Genomic DNA, 14,059 nt, shown 5'->3' with positions numbered 1-14,059 from the left:
ATGGTTTGCTCAGCGCTTTACATTATAGTGGGAGACAATACAGTAAAAATACAGTTCAATACAAGAGGTATTTGAGGGCCCTGCTCCTTGGAGCTTACATTTCCCATTTAAAGCCAGGATCAGGGCTTCCAGGGTGAGTCCACATGTATATACTCAAAGAAATACAAGTGAAACATAGTGCTCACGGTGATAAAAACCGGATTTTTCTTTTTTTTTAACTCACCGTAAACATTTCTCTGGTAGTGGATAAAGAAGAAACAGCTGTGTCCGTCAATGAACATAAGAGAAAACGGGATTTTTTTGTTACTTGCTGTAAAATCCCTTTCTCTGAGTTCATTGATGGAAACAGCAACCACCTCTCTAAGGAGTTTTCTCCTTTGGCATTGCTTGTGATTAACTGGGTTGCCTATAGCAGAGAGGAGGTTTTATGCACAGAGAGGACTGCCCATAAGAGGTGCCAAATTTTTTTTCTGCCTAGTGTCCTACTGCTGTAGGTGGAGATATAAATCCCTGCTTGGTAGTGGATAAAGAAGAAATAGCTGTGACCATCAATGAACACAAACAGGGATTTATATCTCCACCTACAGGAGTAGGACATTAGGCAGAAAAAAATTCAGCACCTCTTATGGGCAGTCCATAAAACCCCCTCTCTGCTATAGGCAACCCAGTCAATCACAAGCAGTGCTAAAGGAGAAAACTCCATACAGAGGTGGTTGTGGTTTCCGTCAATGAACTCAGAGAAAGGGACTTTATGACAAGTAACAAAAAAAATCCCGTTTCCTCTTACGTTCATTGACGGACACAGCTGTTTTTTCTTTATCCATTACCAAACAGGGATGTCCCCAAGCAGTGCAATAATGAGGAGTGGGTAAATCTACTACATTTTTAAAGTTTGGAAACACGTGCACAGACAAGACTAGGCCGATGAAACACCATGGGGCACCCGTCGACTTGTGGGTCGCAGAAGGGACAGCCAACTGCAGCAGCAACCCCAGGAAAAACTACAACCAGTAATGCAAGTGGTACCACCTTGAGTGGAGAGGCCCCCATGTCTATTCCCACAGATAATGGTGACAGAGGAAGCCTCCTCCCCTGAGTACAACGGCCTGGAGACCTACTCAGGCATGCAGTCCTGCGTCTGTCTGCCTCACTGCATTGCGCCCCTAGAACAATGCAGAGCAGCACCAATTTTTTTTTTTCCAGTAGGCTGTAAATCCCTGGCCTAAATTTTTCCAGCAGCCCCACCGCGCGGTGCGGACACCCTCGGGGGGACAAACTGAGCACCGACTGGGAAAAGGGGGTCTCAAACCTACTCTCTTATGCAGCAGCACAGGATAGCATACCTCAGTTGCCTGCTGCTGAAGCCAACACCATATGTCACCAAAGCGCTGCTCATAATGACCACGCAAGATGCAAAAAGGGGCATCGCAAAGCACTGGCAGACACCCTTTGGCAGATTCCAGGAGGCCGCCTGGCCATACAGTAACACAGGAAGGGCTACCCGCTACCAGGAGGTACTGCAACCTCACAAACGCCCCAATAGCACAACCAGCCGGGGGGGGGGGGGGGGGATGGTAGGATCAGGAGTCCAGGCCTGTAGAGGAGGAGAACCCCATAAAGAACGACCACTCCAGGGAGAACCCACACACCACTCCGCGTCCAGAGATGGAAGGGAGGGGGCATCTACTTACCAATCCAGCTGGAGCATGCGGGTATGAATCCCATGACAGATTCTCCTCTACACCAAAAGGGGGGGAGTTCTGTCAGCCAGGGGTAACACTATAAAAACCCCATGGTTGAGCCATGTTTTCATCACCCACTAACACCACATATTTAATAAGAAAGTGTGCACGGAATTTCATTTCTCACCATTTATCTCAATTTTTCGGCTATATCTCATGTATTTACTGTATGCACTCCAAAAAACACAACTATCGCATTTGATAACCGTTGAATTGACCTATGGTTTATTACACCAACTAGTCAGAAAACCTTGTACTGTTAAAACACTTGCAGTTTACTCTCGCATTCTGCCCCACCTAATCTCTTCATCTTAAAATTTCTGCATTATTTTGAGGCAGATATTAATGTAAGTAAAGATAATCCTTTAGAGACTCACCCTCTATGTGCCCATTAACCAGAAGGTGGGATATCAAAATTTTTGGGTCATCACAGGAACAGTATGGGAGAATAGATTTTTCAACAATAACACTGGGGACATTCCTCTCACTTCCTGTTGTGTCTTACAGACAGGAAGTGAAGAGAATCTCCTCAAAAACAGTCTGCCAATTGTTCACCATTATGCTTCATCTCAGTCACAACATCCCACAACGGATGCTGTAATATTAGCAGCAAAATGCAGGTAAATAAAAATCAGTTACGTGTATCTTAACAGTCAAAATCCAAAGACTTGATATTTTAGCATTATATGGTTTACAGGACAGAAATTGAGGAAAGCTCACCATTTCTTGAGCTACATCATCAGGGACGTCCCTCTCCAAGTCAAAGGAAAATTCTATGGCTTCGTTATCCTTGTATTTGCCCTTTAATTTCTTGATATCTTCAATACGCAACCACAGCTTAATGGCTATCTTTTCTCCATCATCCTCTTCTGCCAGTTCCACTCGCACCCCAGTCTCCTCTTGGAAGAAGGCATGGTTCAGCAAGTCTTTAATGGCATACCTAACCAAACAAAATCAACAACTTCAGGGAGATCAGAGTACAAACATGAGTGGACCACACACTGATGCTTCACAATGTGACAGACATATATAACAACCAATATTAGGATGACATAGATGTAAAGAATATTTGCTCAGGATGCACTAACTCCAAACACAAAATTAAATCCCACCCTGCTATTCACTGGCATAAAGTGACATAAAGTAATAAACAGTAGATAAATGCAAAAAAGTTAAGTATAACTTCAGACAAAACGTTTTTCTTAAGTTTAGAACTGACAGAATGGGCAAGGGTTACAGACTTGTGTCCGGTTTTTATTGCTATCTGTATCCCTTAGCCAACTTCAGTTTTTGTCCTGTGGGCCACTGTCACCTGGGGAGAATGCACAATTTTACGATAGTTATTGAAACAGGATGCATAATTTCCAATGGGGACATGTTCTGGTGACAACTGTCAAAGATGGGATTTCGCCTCATTTTGGGAAGGCTTCCATGTACTTCCTGTTTCTCTGAGACTGGGAGAATGGGGAAATCTGAAGCAAAAACATTACAGAGGTTTTAACTAGGGATGCACCAAAATTTTGGAGACTGAAATGTTTCGGACGAAAACATCCCTATTGGTCGATATGAAAATAAGCACCAATACAGGTACCCGAAAATAACCCTGCCCCTCGCCGCTGCCACCCGGTGGTTCTCAGCCTTACCCGAGAACCCATTCAGCGATTCCGGCGCTGGGCATAGAGACCAGTGGAGGAAAGATGGCCTCCAACTCATCTTTATGCCCTTGGAGGATCTAAGCGACGTCATACATCACTTCCGGATCCAGCGCCTTGTAAACAAGGCCTTTTTTTTTTTTTAAAGCACTAGTGGTCTCCAGACTGCAGCTCGAGGGCCAGATGTGGTCCTTTGCTTGCATTTGTCTGGCCCTTGAGGCACTATTCCTCCCACTGACACCAATGATGGGGCACTGTTCCTCCCACCGACACCAACAACGTCACACCATCTTTCCTACTGACTCCAATGTTGGGTCACTATTCCTCCCACTGACACAAACAATGGGGCACCATTGATCCCACTGACACCAATGTTGGAGAACAATTCCTTCCACTGACACCAACAATGGGGCACTCCTACTGACCACATGTACTAATTTTTTTTTTTTTTTAACTCTCACCGACCATCAACTCTGAGACATTGTGGACTCCCACTAACTTTGGGGCATTTTCTACTCCCACAGTCTAGCCCTCCTAAAGTCTGAAGGACTGGCCCTTTGTTTATGAAGTTTGGAGACCTCTGCACTAGATCAATGCTTTTTTTGATCTAATGCTTTACATTGTAGAGGAGAGATGTGGGGTCTTATTATCTCTCCATAATGAGGACCTGTCACTGCCCATTTCTATCACAAGGGATGCATGCATTCCTTGTGATAGGAATAAAAGTGATTTAAAAAAAAAAAAAAAATGTAAAGGGGCAGTGTAAAAAAAAAAAAAAGTAATAAAATAAATAATTAAAAAAAAATGTTTAAAGTGCCCTTGTCCCCCTGTGCTCGTGCATAGCGGTAACTGCAGACGTACGTGCCGCTCACATATGTAAACGATGTTCAAATCACACAAGTGAGGTATTGTCGTGAACGTCAGAGCAAAAGCAATAACTCTAGCACTAGACCTCCTCTGTAACGTTAAACTGGTAACCTGTAGAAATGTTTAAAGTGTCACCCATGGAGATTTTTTTAAGGACCGTATTTTTGGCGCCATTCCACGAATGTGCGTAATTTTAAAGCATAACATGTTGGGTATTTACTCTGCATAACAATCTTTCGTATTTTACAAAAAAATTGGGGTTTTATTTTATGTTTTGTATTTTTTTTTTTTTTTAATTGCATTTGAAAAATATATATTTTTATAAACTGTCCATTTCGGTTTTCGGCCAAGTACAACCTGAATTTTCAGTTTCAGCACCAGAAGTTTAATTTCAGTGCACCACTAGTTTTAACCTTTCCTCGTCTAATCAAACTTTTTAAAAAAACATTTTTGGCAGGAGTTACACTTGTAAGGGCCTGCATAAGTAGGTGAGACGTTTGTACTGTAGCATTCCAGTTTTTTAACTCAAAAAACATACTGAAAAACTTTATGAAGAAACTGGTTCCAGGGATGTTACACATCATATAAACCTAAGGCATCTTTGCAAACCTTTCATCCTTATTCTGACGAATGCATCCTTCGATGATTTCTTTCACCTCTGGAATGGCAACCTTATCAAAGCTGGCTGGCTTCACACCCTGTAAATACATGAAGAGGAAATCACTTTAATTGCAAGTAACTTGTATAGATGTACCACTGATAAATAATTTTCAATAGCTAAATCTGGTTAAACTGGTTTACAGCAGAAGAAAAACCTCACGCCATGATCAACATGTCTGTAGAGAGATAGAGGTTGGCAAACCACTCACTGACTGGTAATGTGTGTACATCATACCATTTGGTCTGCAGCATTCATTATAAATTCACTTCCACATTGTACATGGCCAGGCAGATATAAACTGACTTGTATGCCTTTATAATTTGCCTACAGCCAAGTCCATTTATGTCCCCAAAAAAAAAAAAAAAAAAAATACAACAGAAAAGGACTACCAACCATAGACCTATCACAGGTCTGCAATAGTCTGCTATCAAAACGTGTACAAAAATGGAACATGCACGGATGTCACAACTAACATCTGTCCCATTCAGCTCCAACCTGTCCACAAATTCCCTGCTGAACGGAGCAGACAAAGCTTGTGTGAAAAGGAACCTTATTACTAAGCAAGCTCCATGTACAGATGGGCATGACAGGGAGGGACACTAGACTTGGAGCATCTTTGTTGGACAGGGACTGTTGGTAATATTACTCGGTGCATTTATTGCACAGGTCTATGTTGCCAAAATGTAAAATGTGAAATAAATAATTTTAAATGAAATAACTACCCAAATATAAGTACACATAGGATAAAATGATGGTAAATTCATGTCACAATACAAAATTAAAATAACCCTTTAGCCTAATCCCAATATCTTCCCATTTGCTGCTCGACACATTTATACTTATGGACACAAATAATGTGACTCTTGGGCGCCATGAGGAGTAGGAGCTCCAGACGCCCACCATGCGTGACAATAGCTGCCTTACCTGAGCTCCAGGCTGGTGCAATGTCGGATCCCGTGCGGACCCTGAGTGTGGGCGGTCCTGGAGGTGGCCGATGAGGGGTGCTGGTGCTGACTGGAGGAGCCCTGGGGAGAGTCGCAGGTGGCAGTGGTCGAAAAGGAGCGCTGTACTCCCCGGACACTGACAAACTAGGAGCTGGAGGCGGCAGTGCCAAAGGAGAAGGGGACGGTGAGAGCGTCCATGTGACCGACCAAGTGACCACCCATGTGACAGCCCAGGGGACTATGGCAGCAATTTTGAATGTGGCAAATTGTCCTAAAGGAATAGGAGAGAAGTGAGACAGCAGCCTTGGGAGACTCTGAAACACCCCAGGCCATTTTTACACAGCTCCCCCAAAATGATCCACCTGGACCCTCCTGGAACAGGACTTGGAGACATCGGTCGGGACGGAAAGTGCAGCGGGATTGAACAATCCTATACAGTAGGCATGGAAGGTAGTGGTGAGTTGCCGTAACAGCAGGACATTTAATCCTTTATTGTTCCTGATACAATTGTTGCAATCTAAAATTCCCCTGTGCAATGGGGCGGATGGAGAACTATGCGAGGATTACATGAGCTGGGGTGTTTAGTGGTTGGTGAAACAGGCTAGATTATTACTACTTCCAAAGTAACACAAATGAGGCTGTAAAAGCCATCAGAAGAAAAAAAGGGTCTTTCCTTCTAACGGTAAATCCTTATATGAAACGAAGAGTAGATCTATTAGGGGGGGGGGGGGATTAAAAAAAACCCAATCAAATGCAAATACAAGTACAATAAGAAAATACATGCCTCTGCAGGAGAAAAGACAGAGACCCAAACCATGGAGAAACAGGATGAAGGAATTAAAAAGTATGGTGGAGATCAAGCTAGATTGTCATTTGGGATACTGGAAGAGAATCAGACTAAAGAATTTATAAACATAGAAAGTGTCACAAATACCTACAAAAACGAAAATGGTGGAAATGTTCGCGAGGAAGAGGACTTACGGGAGAAAATAGAGTATGTAATCCAATAATGGGAAGATCAGCGACAGAAAAGTAAAAAAAGTGAGAGAATACATAGGATTAGACGGCCAAAAGGAATATCAGAAGATAAATATTAAAAGAGAAGAATTAAAAGATCTTATGGAACAGGAGTCGAGAAGGATATTCAACAGCGTCTTAAAAGAAAGATATCAGTAGGGGAATAGACCCGGAAAATACTTAATGAGGAAACTAAAGGAAAAGAAATCCAAAAACTTTATAGAAAAAATTAAAGATGACAAACGGGAAATGGTGTACGCCACCACTGATATCGCTAACAAGTTCCAAAAATATTATAGCCGGCTGTACGATGTGAGCCCCAAAAACCAAAAAGGAACAGAAGAGGAAAAGACGAAAAACAGACAAAATATTTAAATGAAGTGGAGTTGCCAAGAATAGCAGAAGAAAAATTAGAGGCCCAAGAGAGACCTAGTACCCTGGAGGAAACCACCTTGGCCCTAAAAAAATAAGGCTAAAGGAAAGAGCCTTGTTCCGGACAGATATACTGTGGGTTATTATAAAATAAATTAGAGATCTCAGTCCCTAAAATGTGTGGTTATATGAATGCAATAGGGGAGGGGCTGGAATGAGGGAGGAGTCACTGTAGGCACATATAACAATTATACTTAAAGAGGGGGACGGTAGCACACAATGTGCCAGTTACAGGCCCATATCCGTACTAAACATTGACACGCTAAGCTATTTGCAACCAGACTGAAGGAGTTGATGCTGGAATGGATACACCTGAATCAGGTAGGATTCATTCCAGGAAGAGAAGGTAGGGACAGTGGTCTGAGATCATTGCTGCTCCCACAAAGAGTAAAAGAGAGAAACTGCCAACATTATTCCTGTCAATTGATGCCGAAAAGGCTTTTGACAGGGATAACTGGGGTTTCATGATTGATACGCTAGAGATCTTAGGAATAGGGCCTAAAATGTTAAAGTGGATAAAAGGGCTTTATAGCGCTCCGGCGGTTAAGGTCAACGGATCCCTCTCTCAGGTCAAATGTATAATTGAACCAGACAAGTATGCCCACTTTCTCCTTTAATATTGGTTTTATCCCTGGAACCTGTTCTGGTGAGGGTAAGAAAGAGTGTAGACATAGCAGGAATAAAGATTGGGGAAGTGGAGCATAAGGTGGCAGCATACACAGGCGACATGTTGGTCTATATTGTAAATCCTAAAATAACGTTGCCTAGTTTAATGATTATTAAAACAGTATGGCAAGCTATCAAATCTGAAAATAAACCTTGCAAAGTCAGAGATCTTAAACATCAATATACCAAGTCTACAAAAAGACTTTCCATTTACTTGGAGGGAAAAGGAAATAGGCTACTTGGGAATAAAACTAACTCCTTCAATAAAAGCCATGTACCAGGCAAAATTATATCCCTTTAGTAAATGGAATAAAAGAGGAGCTGGAGAGCTTCCAGGATAGGTCGTATAAACCTGGTAAAGATGGTGATAGTAGCAAAAATCCTGTACAAGTTCCACATGCTTCCAGTACATCTACCAGGATCTTTCTTCGGGATAATAAAAGGAAGATACTTAAGTTTATCTGGGCCAATAAGAAACCGAGAATTAGGTATGAGGTATTGTGTAGGGCAAAAGGGAGTGGCGGTTTGTGTATGCCAAATGTTAAATATTATCTAGCGATGCTATTATCACGAATAATAGACTGGATATTTAATTTACAAGGGAAAGGTTGGGTGAATATGGAAGGGATCCTGAGTAAGGCACAGTTATGGAAGATGGCTTGGGTACCACATAAATTCTGCACATTAGATGTGAATATTAGTCCACTGCCAAAGAAAGTTTTAAGTGTTTGGGATAGAATGTATAAGCAAAAGGGACAGAAATTCAGTTATGATTCCCTTGGCAGGAACAGAGCATTTCACCCCAGAGAAGGATAATATTTCTGGGAAATGGATTAAAGATCAGAAAGAACATTTGAAAGATATACTGAATAAGGGGAAATTGCAGACTTTTTCTGACTTAAAAAAAAAAAAAAGATTTATCTTTCACATTAGACGAGTTGTGGTATGGCCAATTAGGTCATTTTGTTTCAACACTCCCACAACCAATGAGGATGTCGGAGGATCTGTATCCATTTGAAAAACTGTTGAATGTAACTATAGTTCCTAAACAAGGCACCTCCAGGATTTATAACATTCTTGTGGATATGGATGGTACTGATCCTCCTGAGTTCTTGGAAAAATGGGAACAGGAGATTGGAACAAAAGTGAACGAGCAACAAAAGAATACAATGTTCAAATTAACACATGAAATGACTAATATGAGCACAGTTGGAATGAATTACAAATGTTTTGCTAGATGGTATATTACACAGAGAAAGGCACAAACAACAAGTAGATGTTTCACCTTTATGTTGGAGAGGATGTGGGGAAAAGGGAACAATGGTACACATATAGTGGGATTGCCCAAAAATACAGGACTACTGAAAGGGACTATTACAATATATGCTGGAAATGTGGGATTACTGTACAGAGAGACCCGTGGACATGTTTATTTTATACATTTGAACCTTTAGTAGAACTACATAAGAATAGGGTACTATATCATCTAATCAGTGCGGCTAAGAGCTTGATTCCCAAATTTTGGCTTGCCCAGACCCACCAAGAATAAATGACTGGGTTGACAGAGTGGAAAATATTTACAGGATGGAGGAGCTGTGTCATATTGAGAAGAGAATAGAAAAATTTTGGAAAATGTGAAGTAGCTGGTTAATTTTCAAAACATCTAAAAAGATATCTGGAACTGGTGGGAATATAGGTGGAAGAGTATTAGAGGGAGTTTTAATGGAGTACCTGACAGAGAGAAGGAGATGGGAGGGAAGGGATACAGGTATAGACAGATAATCACAAGAAAGGATAAAAACTAGGATTTCGGTATGGACTGGGGAAATTGGAGGAGGGAGGGTGGGAGGAAGGGTGGGGCAGGGGATAAGATGAAGCAAATAGAATTTATGTATTGGTGAAGTTCTATTTATTTCTGTGTGCATTAGATGCTCTTTTTGTATTGGAAAAAATGTATAAAAGATTAAAAAAAACAAAAAAAAAAAAACAAATAATGTGATTCCTCTGTACAAAGGAAGTTCAGTGTATTTAGGGCAGGATGGACAGTTACACTATGACTGAAAATTACTACTAAAAAATTTTAACGCTGTTCATCAATAGCCCTGTTCTCACCACAATGTATTTGTGTGAAGGTTTAAAAGTTCCATGCAACAAGAATATGACTTTTGTTTTTACGTGCTGACAATAGTAAAACCTTCTGTACCGAGATGATGTGCGAAAAAAAAAAAATTTTATTTGCTAAATTAGTATAAATTATTATTATAATACAGGATTTATATAGCGCCAACAGTTTGCGCAGAGCTTTACAAAATGAAGGTAGACATTACAGTTACAATATAATTTGGTACAAGAGGAAACGGAGGGCCCTGCTCATTAGAGCTTACAATTAATGCACATCCCAAAAAAATACAGTCAACAAAACAAATTTCTGATTGCACTCAAGGCTGGATCAAAGAAAAAGTCATTTCTCTAGGCCAGGCATGTCCAAAGTCCGGCCCGCGGGCCATTTACGGCCCGGGGGTCGGTTTAATACGGCCCTCCAACAGCCCTCCCTGATCTGTGTAATGTGGCCCTCCCTTCAATGGCAGACAGTCTTCTGCTTGAGAGCAAAGGGCAGTGCGCATGCCTGACTGCGGCACGTTCTCCCTGGTCTGTGTAAATGCGGCTGTCGCACGGCCCTCCCTTCTGTGGCAGACAGTCTTCTGCTTGAGAGCAGTGCACATGCGTGACTGCGCCGCGCTGGGAGCGACAGAGGGTGGTGACGTCAGGGCCGGGCTTCCAGCGTGAAGTGTGTTTCTCTTCCCCTCCCGGCTGCCGAGCAGAGACTTCCGCTCCAGCTACCTTTTTCACCCTTCACATTAGTGCAGGTAAGTTTTTTTTAAATTTATTTTCAATACATTGTGAAAACTCAGCTGTCAGTTGATCTTAATGTTATGAAATGAAAAGTATGTCGTTTGCAATTAACTTGGCATAAAATAATTTATTTGCATTTAATTGTAATGGTTCAAAGAATGTTCGGAAAAATGTTCGGCCCTCCACCATGTTCACTTCATCCAATCTGGCCCTCTTTGAAAAAAGTTTGGACACCCCTGCTCTAGGCCAACTACAAGCAGCAGTACATGCCACCCAATTTCTTTTGCACCTTTATTAATGATGCCCATGGCAGCATTTGGGGCTGCAATAAGCAATTTAAGGTTAGGGCCTCAAATGTCCTTACCTTGTCCCAAGCCTGTGAAATTCACAGACATAGCAACAAGACACACTGGGCAACCACCAATAGAGACGTAAATGTTTCTTTAGCTTCCATCATGAACCATCACCCTACATAGCAATGAGTACTATTGGAGTGATACATACTACAGTAGATATAAAGTCTACACACCCGTTAAAATGTCAGGTTTCTGTGATGTAAAAAAAAAAAAATGAGACAAAGGTAAATCATTTCAGAACTTTTTCCACCTTTAATGTGACCTATAAACTGTACAACGCTATTGAAAAACAACTGAAATCTTAAAGGGGGAGTAAACATAAAAAAAACCCAAAAAAAATGTGGTTGCATAAGTGTGCACACCCTCTAACTGGGGATGTAGCTGTGTTTGGAATTAAGCAATCACATACAAAATCATGTTAAATATGAGCCAGTACACACCTGCCATCATTTAAAGTGCCTCTGATTAACCCCAAATAAAGTTCAGCTGTTCTAGTAGGTCTTGCCTGACATTTTCTTAGTCTCATCCTACAGTAAAAAAACAATGGTCCACAGACAGCTTCCAAAACATCAGAGGGATCTCATTGTTAAAAGGTATCAGTCAGGAGAAGGGTACAAAAGAATTTCTAAGGCATTAGATATACCATGGAACACAGTGAAGACAGTCATCAAGTGGAGAAAATATGGTGCAACAGTGACATTACCAATAACTGGATGTCCTTCCACAATTGATAAAAAGACTAGAAGAAAACTGGTCTGAGAGGCTGACAAGAGGCCTACAACAACATTAAAGGAGCTGCAGGAATATCTGGCAAGTACTGGCTGTGTGGTACATGTGACAACAATCTCCCATATTCTTCATATGTCTGGGCTATGGGGTTGCATGGCAAAACGGAAACATCTTCTTATTCTTCTAAATTTTGCAAAAACACATCTAAAGTCTCCCAAAAGCACGTGGGAAAATGTGTTCTGGTCTGATGAAACCAAGGTTGAACTTTTTAGCCATAATTCCAAAAGTTATGTTTGCGCAAAAACAACACTGCACATCACAAAAAGAACACCATACCCACAGTGAAGCATGGTGGTGGCAGCATCATGCTTTGAGGCTGTTTTTCTTCAGCTGAAACTGGGGCCTTAGTCAAGGTAGAGGGAATTATGAACAGTTCCAAATACCAGCAAATATTGCCACAAAACCTTCAGGCTTCTGCTAGAAAGCTGAACATGAAGAGGAACTTCATCTTTCAGCATGACAACGACCCAAAACATACATCCAAATCAACCAAGGAATAGCTTCACCAGAAGATGATTAAAGTTTTGGAATAGTCCGGCCCGAGCCAAGACCTGAATCTGACTGAAAATCTGTGGAGTGATCTGAAGAGATGCCCTCACAATCTGACAGATTTGGGGTGTTTTGCAGGGAAGAGTGGGCAAATATTGCCAAGTCAAGATGTGCCATGCTGATAGACTCGTACCCAAAAAGACCGAGTGCCGTAATAAAATCAAAAAGGTGCTTCAACAAAAGTATTAGTTTAAAGGTGTGCACACTTATGCAACCATATTATTTTATTTTACTTCCCTCCACCTAAATGATTTGTTTGTTGTTCAACTGAGTTGTACAGTTTATAGGTTACATTAAAGGTGGAAAAAGTTCTGAAATTAATTGTCTCATTTTTTACATCACAGAAACCTGACATTTTAAAAGGGGTGTGTAGACTTGTATATCCACTGTATATCATTACAGGGACTGTAGTAGTTATAACGCTGCCAATACAAATATATGCAACTAATGGCACCTAAACAAAAAGTAACATATCACAGGAGAAAAAATGTGCGTGCTTGAATCAGACACTCTGGGGAACCCAGTAGTAAACTGAAAATTTGACTAAATGTGCATAGTGTTTTCAGCACACATTCTGGATTAAAACGCTCTTCCATCATGACTGAAGCTGTAGCATGCACATCTGGATTCAGCTTGTACAAAACTAATCCAAATGCTACTTGTTTTATTCAGGCGTACCTAATTAGGCCTCATACATACTGGGCGTTTTTATAGCTGCTGTTTTGGGCATCAGATGTTTTTTTTTTCTACAGACAGTAAACTCCCCAGCATGTTATCCTGTGTGTTCATGCATAGGCTTTTATCAAAGTTTTTGGCAGGGGTATTTTCAGGATGGGAAAACCCCCCAAGAACTACTGTCCGAAAAGGAGTTTTCAGCTGTAAAAACGTTCTAATGCTGATAAACGCAGATGGCGTTTCTGAGCATTTTTGAGCCTCAAGCTTTTGTGGGAGCATAGTTTTGTCAAAAACGCTAAAAACCACAAACGCTGAATAACACTAAAAACGCGAATACAAAAACACTAAAGAAGTGACAAAACTTGCATTTTTTAGCACAGCATTCTACAGCTAACGCTACTGGCATTTTTATAACCGTTTGCATGAAGTCTTAAAGTAACAAAATCGCAGATAGAAAAGAAGAAAGCTTGGCACAGACCATTTATATTTGCTATTTCCAGCAAGCTGCTGCTTCCTCTCTAGCAAGTGAGATTTTGTAGCATTCTAGGTCAACAAAGAAATTACTCCATACGGGGGGGGGGGAGCCCCTCTTTTGGCGATTCTGCCCATGATGTTATATTGCCAATAGCAAAACCACAATCTGATATGGCCCTGAAATAACTCAACACAGCAAAAAAAAAGCGCCCCTACAAAGAAAATAATAAATAAATGTTGACAAATATTCATAGGTGGCTTGATTCACACCTGTGCAATCTGTGCGGGCACAGCAGCCTATTCACTTGAATGGACTGCAGTATCTGTGGGAAAACGTAAGAAAAAAGGTCCCTGCACCTTTTTAAAACCACAGCCGCTGGGA

The 14,059-nt window shown here is 41.2% G+C and overlaps 1 protein-coding gene across 19 annotated transcripts in view; it reads right to left on the bottom strand.

Annotated features, from left to right (window-relative positions):
* WNK1 (WNK lysine deficient protein kinase 1) overlaps positions 1 to 14,059 on the bottom strand; it is a 239,269-nt gene that overhangs the window by 99,173 nt on the left and 126,037 nt on the right. For all 19 annotated transcript variants that reach the window (XM_089671781.1, XM_089671780.1, XM_089671783.1 and 16 more), the window contains 2 exons: positions 4,871 to 4,959; positions 2,463 to 2,682 (listed from right to left, as the gene is read on the bottom strand). In XM_089671781.1, coding sequence (XP_089527907.1) covers positions 2,463 to 2,682; positions 4,871 to 4,959 — 309 coding nt within the window. The remainder of the gene's footprint in view (positions 1 to 2,462; positions 2,683 to 4,870; positions 4,960 to 14,059) is intronic.

The sequence above is a fragment of the Staurois parvus genome, unplaced genomic scaffold, assembly GCF_062004578.1.
Source record: "Staurois parvus isolate SC_StPar_1 unplaced genomic scaffold, SC_StPar_1.0 ptg000114l, whole genome shotgun sequence".
NCBI classification, from domain to species: domain Eukaryota; kingdom Metazoa; phylum Chordata; class Amphibia; order Anura; family Ranidae; genus Staurois; species Staurois parvus.
This window is presented reverse-complemented; position numbering and strand designations above follow the sequence as displayed.